The sequence below is a fragment of the Diadema antillarum genome, unplaced genomic scaffold (assembly GCF_040938485.1).
Source record: "Diadema antillarum isolate AM-2024a unplaced genomic scaffold, OU_Dant_1.0 seq00001504_RagTag, whole genome shotgun sequence".
Taxonomy (NCBI): domain Eukaryota; kingdom Metazoa; phylum Echinodermata; class Echinoidea; order Diadematoida; family Diadematidae; genus Diadema; species Diadema antillarum.
Window position 1 is genome coordinate 405,712 of NW_027272238.1, and position 20,578 is coordinate 426,289.

Consider the following 20,578-nt stretch of genomic DNA (forward strand, 5'->3'; position numbering starts at 1 on the left):
ATACTTCGAGATGCTTGAGTTCATTAATCATGCATTGTCTGCTCGTCGTTTCGTGGCCGAACAATTAGCATTAACTGGAAAATTGAATTGGTGCAAGAGTCAAATATGCGATGATGGACTAGGAGAATAGATTGATATTGCATATTCCTCTTCTCAGTTACGTCGCAGTCCGGTGAAACGTGTAGGAACGCAAACCCTGCGAAGCGCCTTTGACAGACTGAGTGAAACATGTCGCGTGCTTACAAGATAGCTTTGCTGTCGTCGTCGGGAAAGTATTTGACGACGGATTATGACGGAAATGTCAGTCTTGACAATGTACCAAAAAGACTGCCCAAGGGTCAACAGTGGACTCTTGAGAGTTCTGCGCCCGAAGGGGATGGATCCTTGTCGTCTGTCTACGCCATCTACTCTACCAATGGTCATTATTTGACGGTTGACAAGTCCGGCAAGGTGTCTGTGGACGCAGAGGAGCCCAAGGAAGAGCAGCAGTTTGAAATCGACGTGGGCTGCTGCGGTAGCGGTGGCTGGCTTCTCCGAAACGTTGCCCAAGATATGTGCCTCTCGAGCAAGAACAAGAAAGTTCTGTGTAAGAAGCAACAGATGCAGAAAATGGATCAGAAGTGGTTCGTTAGGCTGGATATACATCCCCATGTATGCCTCTTCAGCGAAGCCAAGCAGTGCTACGGCCGTGTGCATGCCGGCAGGCTGGCCTTTGACACCACTGTTCCTTGGCAGAGTAACGCGCTATTTACTCTGAAATACACCGAGGGCTATGGCTACTTCCAAGACGCCGAGGGAAAGTATTTGAGTCGAGAGGGCAGGATGATGCGGGACTGCTGTCCACAGTGCCTTTTTGTTCTGGAAGTGACCGGAGATCGAGTGAGATTAAAGGACTACTCCGGCCATTATCTCTCTGTCAACACTCGAGGCCGTCTGCTCAGTACTACCGGGAAGGACCGTGCCACCTTCGACATCAAACTCAGTTATCCCCATGTTACATTTCATCAAAACGTCAAGGGTACCTGGATGAAATTATTTGCTAAAGAAGGTAACCTACTTAAGGCGAAGTCATTGTGCAATCATGAGATATTTCATAAAATACAGCGAAAATTTTGTGTCTATTTCATTGAGGCAGTTTGTCCTTGATCATCATCTTTGACCAAGAAGTAGTAATTAATGCCTAGAAATATGTCACGATTGTGTCAACATGACCTGAATTTAAAAGAACAAAAAAGTGTGTTCAAACTAGGATGGAAAAAGTGTAAGTCGTATCCAATATGTAACGAACTAGTTGCAAGAAATGCGACGAAACTTCACGCACCTATAGACTTCCCCGTCATCGCCCGTAGTATTCATAGTGCGTGCGCGACGGCTTACTTTTGCCCCATCCCGCTATCGATGCAGGCAAAGCCATTTCCAACAATTGGAGGTGCCTTGAAGAAAACGAATTTAAAGTATAGATATACTCTCAGTGATATTTCGCAAACACACTGGTACACTGGTACACTGGTAAAAACGACAACAAACAAACCTTAACAATCATAAAAATTGTAAGAACGTTCATGAACAGAAATCAAACACACCGAATATTACCACTATCATACTAAAAATCTTTACCTGTAAGGTTCCTCTTCTTATTTGACTGTATTACATTAGCTTCCATGTACAGGTTACATTTGTCTTCCATTCGATTCAGTTTAATTTGATTTGATGTATTTCACCGTGGTCTTCCCATATAGAAATTGATTTGCATGAAATGAAATTGAACGACTCATTGATAAAAGCAAATGGCATGGAAGACTCAAAACAAAACGATATGCATCCCAAACAAGAAACTACCCATTCTCATTGTGTATAGAAGAACAATATATTGCATTGTCCATGGACTAAGATATGCATCATCTATATCTTCATCAACCTGTTATTCACTTATCACTTTCAACTACCGAGTTGTATACCCAGCACCCTTTACTTATCATGCTTATAGCACTGAATGGCAAATCAAAGTACATCACATTGCTGCAATAATTGGCAAGCCCAAGGAAAGCCGACTCTCTAAAGCCAACTTGATATAAAACTAAGCCTTGAGTCATGCGTCGGATGTAATGTTTTGCATATAATTTGTGCGTGAATATCAAGTCGATAGGGTATTAAATCGTACCCGTTTTATTTTGGGGAAAAGTTGACTTTTTGCCCGCAGAGATCTGTTTCAGACGCCCTCTCCTGGGAGAGCAAAACAAAACAAAGTATAGAGTCTGAATAATTTGGTGTTTTGAAGTAATGAGAACGCTTAAGCGCTACTTTGAAAAAGTCATAGAAACTAGGTAGAAAGTATAGAGAGCCACTATATTGCTGTTTTGAAGCAATGAGAACGCTTACACACTGCCGTATAACAGCCATAGAAATTAGGTAGTTAAAGCGCACGTTTGTCGGCGCGTGACGGACAACCAAGGAAAGCACAGGCACTATCTGGTGCAGATATCAAACTACTGTCCCCTGCTTCCCCAGCGCAATCCTGTTAATAACCATAATGAAAGGGACAGTGAGTCGACAAAAGACTAGCTCGTCATCATGCATAAATGAGCGATGTTCAAGCACGTATTCATATTTTATCACGAGTTTGAACGCATCCTGTGCTCATTAAGATTATTATGTATCCCATTCACGTACATTCAAGCAATGATACTCATGCACATACATGCCTTATGTGTGCGCTATGTGATGTCCGGTTGTGTGTTTTCTTTATATTTTTACTTAAAAGTTTCAGTTTCAATTTAAAGTAGTTGGTCTACTTGTACAGATTCACAGAGTGCAATAGATTAGCACAAAATTCAAAATGAAAATTTTTATTATTATTATTATTATTATTATCATTTTGTTATTATTATTATTATTATTATTATTATTATTGACATTATTATCATTATCATTGAAATGACACAATGATATACTGTTACTCATAACGTAATAGACATGGGGGCTCATTAAAGAAAATAGCATACGTGGGAACATTGACATATTTTATTTTCAAGGTACGAGTGCAAGAGGCCGTCATCTTGTAACATGATGTATGTATAGTAATGCAAACCTGGGATAAGTATTACAGCACGTTTCTGTAGGAGCTGCGAAAGAGTATTGATTTGGTAGAACCGAGTGGAGTTCTACCATCATGCTTTTCTTAACATCTCGCTTTCTTGATATTCAAGATCACACAATAATGTACTTCGCAATCGCTTTTATGTAGCCTGATTGGCTTGGAAAGGCAATTGGTTTTTTTTTTTCTATAGCAAATAACTATTTCCTTTTTAATGCCATGCATGGCAGCCGTACTCTGGAATCAATTATTGTCTAGCCTTTGGTAGTAAGAGTATTTTGCTGTATTTTTGTCTGTTTAGTGGAAGGGACACTTCTAAATTTTGTTCGACATTCTGTTGTCTCATCGTTTCAATGAATACTCCAAGAGAGAGAGAGAGATAGATAGATAGATAGATAGAGAGAGAGAGAGAGAGAGAGAGAGAGGAGAAAGAGACAAAGAAAATATGGAAAAGGGAGATGATTTGCAAATAAGAAGTAGTTATAAATGATGATGTATGTGTGTATGTCGTATATGTGCTCCCACGTGATTAAACTTCTATGTCCTAAAGATTCTAATCAGTAAATTTATATTTTGTTGACTTCACAACAGAAGATTTCTACTTGTGAATAGTCGCAGCTTGACACTATTATCATCACGTGTTTTCTTTACCCCATTTCCTTCTATGTTTTCTTTTAACAGTTACACTCCAAACCATCAATTTGGTGGGTTTGTGTCACACTTAAGCATGAAAGGGTGGAAAAAATGTCAATTGAATCGAAGGTGGTTTGTGGAAAATATTTGAGACAGGTGATCTTGGAGCTTTTCCGTCATAGGTTATGTGTACAGGACAGCTGGCAATGTTGGGATGATAATGATATCAGCATCGTCTTGAAAGAGTAGTGTAAGAAAGTAATATCCTTGCATATGTACTTAAGATAGCTACTTCTTAAGATAGCTACTTCTTAAGATAGCTCATGCTATAGATGATGTTTCTCACACTGTCGGTGTTTTCCTTGACTTCTCCAAGGCATTTGATACAATAGACCATGACATTTTACTTTATAAGTTAAATCATTACGGAATTCGGGGAAGGGCGCTAGAATGGTTCACTGATTATTTAACGAATAGAAAACAATTTGTAAGTATTCACGGTGACGATTCCCAACCAAAACTGATTTCTTGTGGTGTTCCACAGGGTTCCTTGTTAGGCCCACTTCTTTTTATTTTATATATTAATGATATCCAGAACTCCTCTAAGATTCTCTCCTTCGTTTGCTTTGCAGATGATACAAATTTGTTCTTCTCTCATCAAAATCCTGATGCGCTTATAAACATAATAAATAAAGAACTTGTTTCTGTCCAATCTTGGATTTTTGCGAACAAATTATCCTTAAACATTGATAAAACTCAGTATATGTTATTCAGTAATTCGCTACCTGTGTTACCTCTCTCTGTCAAGATAAACAACATTGATCTGTCACAGGTCAACAATACAAAATTTTTGGGTCTTCATATCGATAGTGATTTATCTTGGAGAACCCATGTTAATTATGTAAGCAGAATTATTGCTAGAAATACCGGGGTTCTTAACAAACTTAGCTATTATTTTCCAAGTAATATTCTACAGAGCATATATTCAACTTTGATATCTCCCTATCTCAACTATGGGATTCTGGCGTGGGGAAATGCTTCTAAAAACCTTATCGATTCGTTATTTCTTGTACAAAAACGAGCTGTTAGAATTGTTAACCACACTGGATATTTATCCCACACGAACGAACTTTTTGTAAGTAATAAAATTTTGAAAATTCCCGAGTTATTTTATTACAACGTCGGCCTGTTTATGTTTCAATTTTCAACTGGCCAATTACCAGACGTATTTTCCCAAATGTTTACAAGAAATTATACAGTTCATGATTATCCAACTCGTCAACGTTACGCATATCACCTTCCACGTACCCGAACAATTTTCGCGAAAAAAACCATTATGTTCGCTGGGCCCAAATATTGGAACGAACTCCCTATGGAACTTGTAAGTTGTACCACTGTAACCTCATTCAAACGAAAACTGAAGCAATATCTTCTTAGCAGCTACATTGTACGGCATGCATAGTGTATAGTTCTTGTTGCTCTTTACATGTTACCCCTTGTCTATCCCACCTTAGTCCGGCGGGATCCTAACCATGAACACTATTTTTGAACAGTCTGCCTATTGCGCTGTTCATGCACCTATTGTTCCACTCGGTTATCGAAACTCTCGCGCGTGACAGCTGTCGGTTACTATGGTCACACGGAATGCTTGGTTTTAGGACCCATGCTGGAATGTTACTCCTGAGCTTTCGGTATTGTTTACATTCAAGACAAATCTCATTATCCCACCTTCTACTTATGTATTTATGACATACAGTTACGCCATTTTCTATACTCTGCAACACACCCCTTGAATCTCTGCAGTTGTTGTTCACTGCTGCAACATGTGACCTTTCAGCTTTCTGTTTTTCTGTATTTTTATTTAGTGATATATATTTAATTGGATTTTTTGTTTTGTTTGTTTTAATCGGTTTCCCCAGATATAGTTGGTCTTAAAAAACATCCGTACTTTAAACTTCCCCTAATCTGATTACTCACGGGACCTGCGGCTGTACAAGCTAATGCTTTTACGCAGGCCCCATCATATTTTTTTTCGCATTATGACCACAGTGTAATTCGCATGCATACAGACCTCGTGTTTATACCAAATCAAACTTCTGTACATTCTGATGAAGTCTCATCTGAATTATGTTTTGTATAATTTTCGTATTTATATACTTTATTGTGATATATGTGAGAAATATGAAAATAAATTGAAATGAAATGAAAAAAAAATGTAAAAAAAGGGTGCGTTTGTGAACAATTTGCGAAGGCATAATCAGGGTTTTGAAATGTATATCTGAAAAACCTGATCAAAAAACGCCAATCAGGTATATCCTGTTTATGCTCTTTTTTCGAGCTTGAGAAAGATCCAATTTTGGAAGTACATTTATGCACTGTGCATTGTTGAAAAACTATAAATCCCTATTGTAGCAAGCTGTTCAGCATATATGTTCCTGTCTACTTCTTGTGAATATGAAGAGTTGAGGTGACGTCAGAATCTTTATACGTGATTTTGCTTCCCGTGTTCAGAGAGAATCACCGATCGTAAACGCACCTTTTTTTTTTTTTGGTGCGATTTGAATCGGCGTTTTGAAACATTGTTTATAATTATCAAATATTTAATTAATGCCCCTGTCACACTTTGCCGGATGAAGCAAACGCGTGGGAAACGAATGTCGACTTTTGGCATCCGTTGATATCCATTTCTATCAGTCTATGCGTTTCATGTCCTTTTCATTCTTTGGATGGACGTTTATATCATGGTGATTTCCGTCAGAGGGGCCAGAAAACTTTGTGCATGCACATTTTGTATTTCTCACCAAATACGGATAACACGATCTGACCCTTGTCTGAAAGATGTACTTTGTCGTTTTCCATACATTTCCATCCGCCAGGCCTTCTGTAGAGTCCGTTGCTGCAACAGATGGAACGGATGGAACAGCTATGTACAGCACATCAAAAGCATACGCACGGTTCTCTATCGATGCACGTCTCATGCGTCACATATTTGTTCCTCGTGCGTTTTGTCCTGTGAGCATACGGTTCATATTCGTTTCTCATGCGTTTGCGCACCTTCCACTGTCATGTACACAGTTGCCCCAGGTGCGTTGTTTGTTCGTTTTGTTCGGCCCTTAAACCGAGCATATACACTCCTCGAATTACGAAAACTTTTGCCCACATTTTATCCCCCGGAAAACACTTTGTCCACCGGATTGACGACTTCAACAACGGATGAGCTGTTAAAATATCGCTCGTTTCTTGTACGGTATGCTGATCCGCGAAAGTGTGACAGGGGTTTAATAATAATAATAATAATAATAATAATAATAATAATAATAATAATAATAATAATAATAATAATAATAGTGGCTATTTGTCTAGCGCACAGGTCCACTTTTCAGTGCTCATGGCGCTTCAGAAATGAAAAGATATTTACATGCATATACATATTCAAACATTTCAACAAAGAAGAAAATGGTAAACAAAAACAAATATATACCAAATAAAAAATACAACATATACCAATTAAAAATACAATATTGATCCAACATTTATGACATACAGCAATTGCAGTCCTCACTATGAAAGGAACAGATAAGTTTTAAGGTTGGATTTGAATGACTCTGTAGATGACAGTCCCCTTAACTGAAGAGGCAACTGATTTCACAATTTTCGTCCCATAATGGAAAAAGCACGATCAACCATACCCATGTTTTACTCTGGGTGTTTGGAGTATGAATGTATCTGATGATGAACGTAGTCTTCGTGTCGGATTGTATTTTTGAACAGAATTACTTATGTATACGGGGGAGAAAGAATGAACTGAATGATGTACTAATAACAGAATCTTGAAAATAATCCTTTTTTGTACAGGTAACCAATGCAAGGAAAGGAGAACTGGTGATATTTAATCAAACTTATTAGTAAAAGTTAACAATCGGGCAGCAGAATTGTGCAACTGTTGAAGTTTTGTGACATCTTTTTTTTTTTTTTGGAAGATTACATGAATTCGAAAAATCCAACCGAGAAGAAATCAAAGCATGAATAAGTATCTCAGCGGCAGATTTAGACAAATATTTCCTTATGAAACTTGAATTACGCAACTAATATCGAACATTCCGCTGAATATGAGTTACATGACTTCGAAATGACATTTCCTGATCAAATACGACACCTAAATTACGGGCTGTTTTCGACGGAGTAATGCAAGTGCTACCGATGTTGACATGACATGATTGATAATCAACTTTGCTTAACATATGCTTTGAGTCCAATAACAGAAACTCAGATTTATCATCATTTAGTTTAAGACCATTAGATGTTAGCGAGATTTTCAGGTCTTGCAAACATGCTTTGAGTTTTGCAATGGCGGATGAAAATGAAGACACAGTGGGTTTAAAAGACAAATAAAGTTGTATATCATCCGCATAACAATAATAACAATAACAATGTTTGACAATAACAATAACAATGTTTAAAGGCGTTTTTTTCAGCCTAATTATGACCCCCGAAAGTTCAGCATAAACGCAGTCTAAGACCACAATGACCCTGAAAAAGAGAATTCAGCATTTCCGTTTGCCACACCAACATTCTCCTTCATATTTGCAGGCTGTTCGGAACTCGTGTCGATCGAGGCCAGCAAGTGCGAGGATCACGAGGACGAGACCATATTCGAACTCTCCCCTCTCAGCCTCTCTACCACGCCAAACTCCAAGTGGGCGCTCACCACGGCCGATAATAGATACCTGATTGTCGACACGGAGGGCAAACTTTGTGTGTCCAAATCAGCTACGCAGTAAGATCCACACACATTATACACGCACACTCTCTCTGTTTTGTTTACGTGTTTAAAATACTCATAGGACGCCATATTGACATGTACGCCGAGGGGGTCGTTTCGTTGAGATGTGAGAACATGGTTTGAAAAACAATCATCTCAAGTCAGAATGCAATATGATGTTAAAGATTGTTAATAATGCCTCATATTGTCCTGTTCCACTTTGAATCCGCTCAACTGACCTTATCGTGCATGTTTGTGCTCACTTTTCACTACGCCTGCGCGATTGTGAGGACTAATTCCTGGTCTTCAACAGAAAAACAAAAAACAAAAGAAGCGCTGAATATTTCTGTCACGAGTTATCACGAGTTATCATGCCTATAACATTGTATTCACATTTACATATCTTGATTGGGGTTCATTTCATGAAAAGTTTGTATTTGTCTCAGCAAAATAAAGATGAAGATGAAGTTACGCTCGCTTTGACCCCAGTCTTTGACATTAATCATACCATAGAATTAGGCATAACGCATTACAACAAGTTATTTCAAGATGTATGTGTTGGCTAGGAGAAGTGGTACCATCTCATAATTTGTTTTACCAATTAGTGATTTAAGTTCACAATTCACTGCCTGATGCAGACAGGAATATGCATGGGTGCGAAACAAATAGACTCATGACATACTGTTGTTGTTGTTTTTTTTAACCCATCCATGTTCTTCATTTTCAAATCCATCAAGCATCTATTTTTAACGATATCAGCCTCTGCTCTCGTTCATTAGTGATAACTAAACGCAGTGAGGTGTACGGTGCATGAACGGAAATATGAGGTTTCAATTAGATTGGAAAGATGTTCCCAGAAAGCAATCGAGCAAAATGAAGCAACCAACTCTGTAGGTGTGTTAAGTTGACCACATGACTAGCACTCCCATGCTTTTATTGCCTAAACCCCCACCGTCGAATTCATGATTCGTCACCATTCTCTGCATAGATTATTTCCTTTTTCCTGAAGTAAGTTTAGCGTTGTACACGAGGTACTGCCATCAGCACTTCGAGTTCATCTGCATCCATCCACTTTTGAAAACAAGCACATACATACATACATACAGACACACACACACACACACATACACACACACACACACACACACACACACACACACAAACAAACAAATAAACAAACATGATTGCACACATAACTTCACCACGTCTGAAACCCATGGTTCCAGTCGTAAGCTAATTCCCTCTACAGTAGTCTCTAATGCTCTTTCATGAGGTTCGTTCAGTATTAATGTACTCGGCCTTGTTACACTGGAGGTCCTCTTCCAGGTATAGTAATATTAAACCCTCTCCACCCACCCATCACTTACTGGTAGCTGGGTAGAAAACTAATACAAAACAATAAACACTCTGAAATGTAGAAAATCACATAAAGATAATTATAGACAGGACAGATAAGTATGGGCATATAGACATGGTATACCACAGCAGATAGAGATAAAAGGAGATGGGAAGGGCAGATAGGCAGAAAGATTGAGTAAGAGATAGATCAGAAGATATGACAGTGGCTATAGATAATCATAATATATGGCAGATATGACAGTGTGTCAGCAAGCTAGCTAGCTAGCTACATAAATAAATAGATAGATGGATAGATAGATAGATAGATAGATAGATAGATAGATATAGATTGATTGATTGATTTATTGATTTAGGGAGAGAGAGAGATGGAGAGCTCGCCACAGAAACGAAGAAATTAGTTTTCAGCAGACAATTGAATAGATGTAGGTCCGCGTAGACAAAATGACTCTCCTGAGGTGTTTGCAAAATACTTGAAGAATGAGATGGAGATTCTGGATCTCTATGGATAAATGGTGAACATATAAAGAAAGAAGAAGTGATGTTCATAATAACGATAACTAAATGATTTAATGAAAGAAATAGAGAGGGAAAGAGAAAGGGAGGGGGAGGGAGAGAGAGAGAGTGCAACTCTAATTGGAGAGGAAAATGGGGAAAGAGGCGCAGTGTGGGAGAAAGGAGTATTCGTGTTAAAATAGAACGAAACCAAAGGGAGTGTGAGAGAAGGAGAGGCAAGAAAAAGAAGTAATTATTATTAGGTGATCCGAGTATCCTCTCGGATCACCTTCTGTTTCTGTACGGATTCTTTCTTCTTCTTCTTCTTCTTCTTTTTCTTCTTATTTCTCCCCAAAAGTTGTGTATCGATTAGCTCAGAAAGTCCTTTTCCTATCAATTTCAAACTTACACCATATATGTATCGTCTCCCAAAGACGGCAATCGAACTAAAATCAAAGTGATCAGTCGACCGTGACGTCACTATGACGTCATTATATGAAAACACATTCTCAATCATATCTCATTAATGGAATGAAATTTTTCAATGAAATTTTCGTCACATATATTTCAAGTCAAGCGCATTCTACTCGTATTTTCAAAATTCATCTATACCTTAAAACGTGCGCGTACGCGCGCGTTGAAATATTTGCATGCTCAAATCGAGCTCAAATGTTTTTTGCACACGTTTCAGACCATTTAGAGCATTTTTTGAAAAATTGAAAAAATTAGACGGACGCGTACGCGCGCGCGCATATACGCACGCACAGCTCTTATGCAATGGAAATTTCCCGTTTTTTCACACATATCGGCTGCCTGAAATGTCAAGGAATATTTCTACGAAGTTTCAAGTCAATCCGACTCAATATGACGTCATACGGACCCGTCAAAGTTGAAATTACGCGCGCGCGTCAATGGCGATATACAGTGCAACAATGCCAAAAAACCGCCCATTTTAAATCCGATTTCACTCGTCAGGATGGACGGTGATCCCCCATTTTCTTTACATATTCTGAAAGCTGATGAGTTGTACATGTCATTTCATGGGTTGGCGATGCTTGAAAAATGATGAAAAGATATCAAATTTCTTAATAAAATAAAAAAAGTAAATTTTCAAAATGACGTCATCAAATTACAAGTTCACTCGAGCGTATCTCACTTATTCGTTGCTAATTTTCACCCAAATTTCAGTATGTTGTAGCTTATGAAATGCTCTTTCATTAATGTAAAAACAATATTTTGATTGGATGACGTTATTGCCTCGTAAAAATGGATTGAAAGTATCCTTGTAAGATTTGACCAGTTTACGTGTTATCTCTATGGGAGAGCAGTTTTTCTGGCAGTGAACATTGACATGACTATCTATTTCGAGCACTAGCTCACTAATGCTTCGGTGAATTTTTACCAGATTTTAGTATGTTGTAGCTGAGACTTTGGGCTATCGTAAGTGTGCCCTCCATTTTTTCATAGGACGTCGGCATCGCGTCGAAAAACTTGGTTGAAAATGGCACGCGGCTTCGATGCAGCGTCATTTTGCTTAATACACAGGGCCTATGGAGCATGAAATAGGTCATTGCATAGCGCATCCGACTCGTAATCCTAAGGTCCCTGGTTCGAGGCTCACCCCTGCCAATAATTTTTTTTTTTCAAACACTTTTTTTTTCTTTTTCTTTAGTTAGTCTTAATCTCCCTTTCTTAACTTTATCTTTCTCTGATTTGTTTATGCTTCTCCTTCAAATTTCTATAAAATAACATAATTTTTTCTTTATTTTTCTTTCTTTCTACTACTTTCTGTGCAATATATCGTATTATGAACAACAACAATGGCTATCAATCCCATATTTTAAAGTAACAACTACTTGATCAGACACAATCTTGGGTAAGTAAATAAGGGTCAAAGGTCATAAATGTTTCATCCTGTATCTTGGTGAATACCTGTCCTATCTTTTCCATATTTTGCACACGCAAAGACCATGTTACAAGGATCAGTTCACAAAATAACCACTTTTTGCTCAGATGTCATCTTGTCTGTGCAAATTGGGGTCAAAGGTCATATGTATTTTTTTCTTTATCTTCGTTATGACGTGTTATCTCTATGGGAGGGATTTTTTCTAGATGTGAAAATTGACATGATTGTGTTTATCGAGCACAAGCTCACTTACCCTTCGGTGAATTCCTCCCAGATTTTAACATGTTGTAGCTGAGACTTTGCGCTATATAGCTAGTGTGCCATTTGTTTTTCGTACGAAGACAGAATCATGTCAAAAAACGTGGTTGAAATAAGGTTATCTCCGATGTATTGAGATATTTTTTTCTTTCTGCAACTTCCTTTGCAATAACTCAAGAAAAACATATCCTATCACCCCCATATTTGGTATATATTTACTTTATGTCACGTTCATTATTTCATAAAGTAACAACTACTTGATCGGACACCATCTTGGGTATTTGAATTAGGGTCAAAGGTCATAAATGTATCATCTTGTATCTTGGTGAATACATGTCCTATCTTTCCCATATTTTGCACACGTAAAGACCATGTTACAAGAATCATTTCATAAAATAATCACTTTTTGCTCAGACGCCATCTTGGGTGTGCACAGTGAGGTCAAAGGTCAAATATACTTCATTCTGTATTTCCGTTAGATGCAATCTTGGCTGTGCGAGGTATGTCAAGGGCCAAGACTAGGTTCGTCCTGTATCTTGGTAAATGCATGCCCTTTCACTCCCATATTTTGCACACAATTAGCCCATGGCATATGGATCTTTTCATGAAAAATCAACTTTCTAATCAGACGCCATCTTGGTCGTCTAAAGTAGCGTGAAGGATGAAACGAATTTTGTTGTGTATCTTCTTAAATATATTGCATATTTATTGGTCCCATAATTTGTACAGATATAGACCTTGTCAAGAGGATCATTGCATAAAGATAATGGCTTTTTCCTCAGACGCCATGTACCTTGTATCTCAAAATGAGGTTCAAAGATACAAAATTTTCTTTTTCTGTCTTTGTTGATTCGATAAGATCTTTCCATTTTAAATCTATAGATCATCTAATTTGTCAGGCTATACAAATCCTCGAATTTATTATTTTTCTTTCGTGTATTTCCTCTGCTAAGTCCTATGAACCCCATATTTTGCACAAGTTTAGTTCATGTCATGAACATGATTTCATAGGATTAGCCTACAACTTCATCCGACTCCATCTTGGGTAGGTAAATTAAAGTCAAACGTCAAGTGTTTTTCCTGTATCTTTGTGAATACATGTCCTATCTTTCACATATTTTGCAACCGTAAGGACAATGTTGCAAGAATCATTTCACAAGTTACCCACTTTTTGCTTAGATGCCATCTTGGCTGTGTAAAATGGGGTCAGAGGTCAAATATTCTTCATTCCGTATCCTCATTATAGTGTAAACCATCATCACCATATTTTGCACATGGGCCACGACAGATGATCATTTTGTAAAATAAAGATGGTTTGGTACATTCTTCTGTGATTTTTTTTTTTGTTTGTTTGTTTGTTCAGAATGGTCTCATATTCAAGTGATGTGCAGATTAATGTTTCCAGGTTAGCATGCCTGTACAGTGACGGGTAATCAAATTGTACATTACTTGAATATGAGGCCATTCTGAAGGAAACAATTTTCACACAATAGATATCAATGTATTCTCAAATGAACCCCACAAGGATTGGAACAATCATCCCGTACGTTCCCACTGATCAGTTACTAGCCATCCCCTTGGCCTTTAAACATCATTCTTCCCCAGTATGTTTCATTCTAAGCAAGTTCACTTTTGTGGTTTGGTCTTAAATCATATCTAGCTGTGGATGTGCTATATACACTCTTCCACACTCAAGTTCTGCTCCATTCTGAGTTCATCTTTACTCCATTTACTGCTTAACCTTCTAGACACGTTTCTAAGAAGTTTTGCAAGTAACATGATAACTAATAGCCTCAGAAATCACAATCATTTTTTTTTTTTTGCCTACACATGTAGTGCATGTGTATGCAGATTGGAACGAACTCTTGCGTGCCTCGCATGCAAGCATGATTCAGAGTGGTGCAGAATTGATAGGTACAGTAAGGACAAAGTTTGTGATAGGCATACATGTGTTGTATGGGATGTAACGAAGTCATTGGTTAGAAACAATAATTATTTCACTTAAAGGGGAAGGCTAGTAACTGATCAGTGGGAATCAGTGGAAATGCTGGGAGATGATTGTTCCAATCCTTATGGGATTTATTCAAGAGTTTATTGTATATCTATTGTTGTGTGAAAATGATTTGCTTCAGAATGGTCTCATATTCAAGTAATGTGCAGTTTAATGCTTCCAGGTTAGCGTCCCTGGTCAGTGACGGAGCATTAATCTGCACATTACTTGAATATGAGACCGTTCTAAAGCAAATCATTTTCACACAAGAATAGATATACGAAGAACTCTTGAATGAATCCATAAGGATTGGAACAATCTTCTCCCAGCATTTCCACTGATTCCCACTGATCAGTTACTAGCCTTCCCCTTTAAGTGCGGACAAATACCCTGTAACTCTTATACAGTTGTACCATGTCCAGTGAACACACACACAACACACACACAAACTGTTTCAGAAACCTAACAGCTTTATCAATAAGTATAAAACCCTTCATACTGTTCTCACTCTTCTTTCTCACATCAATCTCATGATCAAGCGTTGACGTTGGTAAAGGGAGAGCTGATAAATGACACGTGTGCAGCATAGCAATGTCATGATGCATTCTTTCACTTCACACAAAATCTGTCACAATAAGAGTCTGTTTCTTACTCCTATTTCAAATGGTGTGACCAGACAAAGCAAATGTCTCCACAGTCATGTACAGCAATGTGTTCCATTTGCGTGTGCTTTCAAGTAAATTTTGTAATAGAGATTCACCTCTTTGTGTAGCCTTTGTGTGTGGTTGAATGTCATGTGATGTTCATTAGGTGTTGTACTTGCTGCAACAAAAATGAGGCTAAAGCAATCATCGGTTTTAGGTCACTGGTTACACAGAATTTATTCCTCTTTCTTTGGATACATACAATATACACATTTGAATACCTATGATTTTAGGGTGTGCACACTAACAGCAGGGGCACATCCAGGAATTCCTTAAAGGGGCGCTTTCACAAAACGAAATGGGGGAGGTGCACGTCCCTTTCATTTTTGCCATTTTATTTCTTTTGTTTTAACAAATAATGCAGAGCAGGTCACATGCCCGATGTGCTCTACCATACGCCCTCCCCTCCCCCCCCCCAATTCCTTTTTTGAACCGTCACTGAACAGGTGTGTCAAACAAACTATAGCACTTGCATAAGCATATATGTCATTCTTTTGAAAATGAGTCACTGTTAAAGACATTACTCCAGCATTTCTTTTATCATCAAAGCACAAAGAATTACTGGCCTCACTTGTGGCCACCTTGAAGAAACTGACTTAACTGTCTGTGAGGTTCAATGAGGGTGGTCATTATCAACCATACTCTTGGTCAGCGCGTTCACATTGGTCCCCGCGTCGCGGGGACAGCCACAAGAGATCTTATCTTTTTTATGACTGACCGTTCACATTGGTATCTCATCTGTCCCCGAGCTGTGGGGGCATTTTGGGGCTTGGAGCGAGCTCTGCCACTTGAATCCAGGCATAGCGCATGCGCACATTTGATGACCACAGCTGGACGCTATCAATTGCGCCCCAAGGTCACTCTCCCCTCCAAATCTTGTCCCCGTACCCAACTTGCTTCGCGAGGACGAGGGGACAAGTCCCAGCGAGCGTTCACATTATGGTTTTTGAGGAGAAAATCCCACAGCTCAGGACTTTCCCCGCGTCGCGGGGACCAATGTGAACGCGGGGATAATCACTCATTCATTTTATATCACATTGTGTTACGGAGGTTAACTTGGCCTAACGAACCATCATAACCACTAAAAATACCCAGACTCTCAAACAAGGTGTTTGGTCGATCTCGGTCATCTTGTCAAACTCGTTACTTGTACAAAAATTGTATTTACATATTCCTCCGCGAAACAATAAAGTGCCTAGAAATGATAGTAGGGCCTACTATGCACATGTATCTGTAACACTTTCCCCCCCCCCCCCAAAAAAAAAAAAAGAATGCATTTACATTTACAACACAAACACAGACTCTTACCTTGGCACAATATTTTGGAACAGTATTGTACATTCCTCTTCCAATTCACTCTTGCAAATGCATGAGTTAACCATGGTTGCTGTATTGTTAAGAAAACATAAACAAGGTATGCTATGGCTATATCATCATCAGAACCTGTGATAAAACATGTACGACTTTAGTACCATTCAACTTATACCAATCTAACACTCTCGTGAGTTACTGCTGCTTTGTTAATTACAGCATACTGGAATTGCATGTAATTGAGCAACACTGAATACTGCAATGTCATGTCATGCATACAAACAATGCACAATATAACAAAGTTACATGGTTTCATCATTAGAACATACTTGTACATAGAAATCAGTTTTACACTGTCATATCAAATGATTAACCTGTGTACAAAGATTATAAACACATCATCTCTTCTAAAAGCAACTGCATATAATCCAACTAATGTAATCATATTACCTACAACCAAAATATCATATTCCATGATATGTGACCTGCATATCCCAATTACCTATAGATGTTGTGTCAGCATCTATTGAAACTGTCGAAACATCAACAAACTTCATACCTGATCATGTTTGTGAAGGCTTCAAATGTACCTGAATGAGATATCCTTGATGATAACCTGTGTGTACAAATAAGTGAGTGTATACCTGGATACATCCTGGTATAACACAGTCAGCTTAAATATATGCTGGTTGGTATGTTGGATCAACTGTGAAATACTGGACACCTTTACCAAGGCCATGATTGAGCTATAACAATGAGCAAAAGCTATGTACATGTATAACTATATGATTTCTGTACCTAATACTGTAAAAGTGGTTTCTTTTGCAGTAGTTTTATTTTCGCGCTTTTTGCGCTTTGAGGTCGAACCGCGAATTTAACATCACGCGAAAATGTTTTGAACTCGTCGCTTGTTACAACGCTACATTACCGACCGCGAATTTAAACACACGCGAAAAAGTTGGCACCGATGGAAACCGCAAAAGTTTCTGTATGCGAAAGAAAACACTTTTACAGTACCATATACATGCTAAATGGATCCAAAAGGCAACATCCAATCAACTTAGGGTATATGCCACAACAAATTCAACCAATACCTGTACATGTACAAGTATGAAACTTCAAATACCTGAACTAAACCTACATTACTCAATACACCACATTCTCTATACAAACAGCAACACTACCTGTTTGAAGTTATTTTACCAACAACTCACATTCTTGACAACTATTGATGGCTACCGTAACTTAACACAGCCTTCATAATGTCTTCTTTTGGAAAGTGACTTTTTAAAGCACAAATATAGCTTGCTGTGTTTCCGCACTTACACAAACATGTCTGAAAATACTTCCATATTATTGTTATTTACACACTCAAAGTGCCATTCATGCTGTTGGCATCACAATTATAGTGTATGCAACATACATACATATTGATGTACACACTGTCCTGAGTACTTGCAAAAACAAAATTACACCAGTTGAAAGTGTTACAAATATAAAATACACTTGCACAATTGTTGCATCTGGCAACGAGACAAAATATTGAGATGTCTCAATTAAGCATGAGAAAGGGTGTCTGTGACAATGTTTTCCTTTCCGCGAATGTACTTAATGTCAAGGTTATACTCCTGTAGGATTAAACTCCATCGCATCAGTCTCTGATTTTTGTTTCTCATTCTGTTGACGAATGTCAGTGGGTTGTGGTCAGTCCATACAACAACCGGTTGAGTTATGCTGCCCACATATACATCAACATAGCTGAGCGAAAGAATTAACGCTCAGGGTCTCCTTCTCAACGGTAGAATACTTCCGCTGGTGGGCGTTGAACTTCTTTGAAAAGTGGCAGACTAGTCTGTCCACTCCATCGTCATCAGCTTGCATCAACATGGCGCCTGCTTCGACATCGCTGGCATCGACAGCTAGGCTGAAGCCTTTCTTGAAGTGCGGCGCTGCCAATACAGGACCACTCGACAGGATTGCCTTCACTTGGTCAAACGCAGACTGGCATGTGGCTGACCACTAGTACTTCATATTCTTCAGCTGGAGATCAGTCAAGGGTGCCACAACATCTGAGAAAATATGGCAAAAGCGACGGTAATATGTGGCCGCCCCAATGAATCTCATGGAAAAAATTTTTTTGACAAGCACTTACAGTAAAAGAAACATGACTAGAAAGATTAAAAAAAAACTGAATAATTCAAAACAATTCTGTACAGGTGTACATACATTTTTGAATGGACTGCATTTCATAAAACTCCAAAATACACATTCTATAGAGATAATTACAATGAGTAGCTGAACACTGAGTAACATTGAGAGCATGTCTTTTACAAAAGTTATAGTGCCTATCTTACAAGATATTATATAAATGGGATAGCAGAAGAAAAGAAAAACTTACCTCTTAAGACAGTTGGATGAAAGCATGGACATGTCAGGCACAAACACAGACCAGTTCAACCTTCATCAGGCAAAGGAAAGCCATTAAAATATTACATGCAATAGTCCAAGACTAAGGTGTTATTTCATCAGCTCCTTGCATTACAATGGCTGGCAAAGACTAATTTAAATCATAGCAATCAAGTAATTCAAAAGCTGTGCTACACATATACCACATACATGATAGATTGAAATCTTGTTATACGTGATCAGTCAAAGGTGTCACTCTGTGTATTGGCAGTCTTACATGTATGAAGTATTCAATAATGTACATTACAACACGTGAATGCACATCACGATTTTGCATAAGATACACAATTCTTTTTACATTACTTTCTTTCCATTGATTTTCTTCTGCTCTTTATACTTATCATACCATAAAACAAGCTTTTCCTTAGAAGCATTTGATTTTCTGAATGAATAAAGGAGCCTACATTACACTTTTGAAAAAATCATAATGGAAAATCAAGTTTCAAAAAGTGAAAACAATAATTCTATGGGCAATGTTATATTTCTTTTCTACATCAGTTGTTATGTCTCTTCTTTGTCGGTTCTATTTCATTTCTATACCTGTTTCATTTAGTTTTAATACATTTCAGTTTAGGATTAGAGTATCTATCAGTCATTTCTGCAATGCTACAATTGTTGTCTCTTTCTTTCACCTTGTCATGCATTACCAAAAAAGGAATAAATCAAGAAAAATCAAAGATCATTGTTTCTGTCATATTATGTCTTGTCTATTCAGTTGTTTTGAAGTTAGTCTTGTCACTTTTTGTCTTGTAATGCTACTATTTTCTGTTCACTAGTCTTGCTTACGTTGTTCAGGTCTCGTTTCATATTCACAAGCATATTTTGAGTGCATCCCTCAATTCTTTGCACTTTTGGTCATTGCATATTATTAGTAGCAGACATTGTAATGGACAAGCGTACATGTCAATGGATAACGTGTCTGGCTGTCATTATTGTTGTATACTCTACTTATCTCACATTGTTCTGTTTACCTTATTCTGTATTACAAAATGAAATACAATTTGTATATATATAATGAAAATACATTCTAAGTGATTTGAGTATACATTGTATGTGAAATTACTTTGAATACACAGACAATGTTACTCATAAAAAGAAAATTCATTAAAACTGAATTCTAATAGCCTCATGATAACTGTAGTAGAGTGGAATAACTTCAGTGTGAAGTGCATCAATACCTATGCTATATACATGATCAATCAATGTGTCACCTTCTGTAGTAGCGTCAAGTACATGTTGTTGATATCCATAAGAACACATCAATTTATGCACACATGAATCACTTGAACCTTGTCTCAGATTTTCATTGAAGTCACCAATAACTATGCATTTTGTACTTCTTTGCTGCAATTCTATGAGTAATCTCTTCAGTTTCTCACAAAATTGTTTCTTGTCATATCTAGGAGGTCTATATATCACTGAAATGAGAAATGAAGGACAAGTTACAGCAAATGTAATATATTCTAGATTATTGACATGTAAATCCAGCCTACTAATAGATTTGATTTTACTGTACACTGCAACTCCACCATGTGCTTGATTTTTCAGTGCAGAAAATAAAGGACTTTCATCTGAATAAGATTTTGACCGAGGCTGATTGTAC

At 37.8% G+C, this 20,578-nt stretch overlaps 1 protein-coding gene across 1 annotated transcript; it reads left to right on the forward strand.

Moving 5' to 3' along the window:
• Positions 1-228: 228 nt before the first annotated feature.
• On the forward strand, positions 229-8,508 carry LOC139710146 (fascin-like). The gene is made up of 2 exons (XM_071622077.1): positions 229-1,048; positions 8,318-8,508. The coding sequence occupies exons 1-2, from the start codon at positions 229-231 to the stop codon at positions 8,506-8,508; spliced, it is 1,011 nt and encodes a 336-aa protein (XP_071478178.1).
• The last annotated feature ends 12,070 nt before the right edge of the window (positions 8,509-20,578 follow it).

Coding starts and splice junctions, on each gene's coding strand:
- LOC139710146 (XM_071622077.1), top strand. CDS start 229: ATGTCGCGTGCTTACAAGATAGCTTTGCTGTCGTCGTCGGGAAAGTAT. Junction 1,049..8,317: donor GAAATTATTTGCTAAAGAAG/GTAACCTACTTA, acceptor TCATATTTGCAG/GCTGTTCGGAACTCGTGTCG.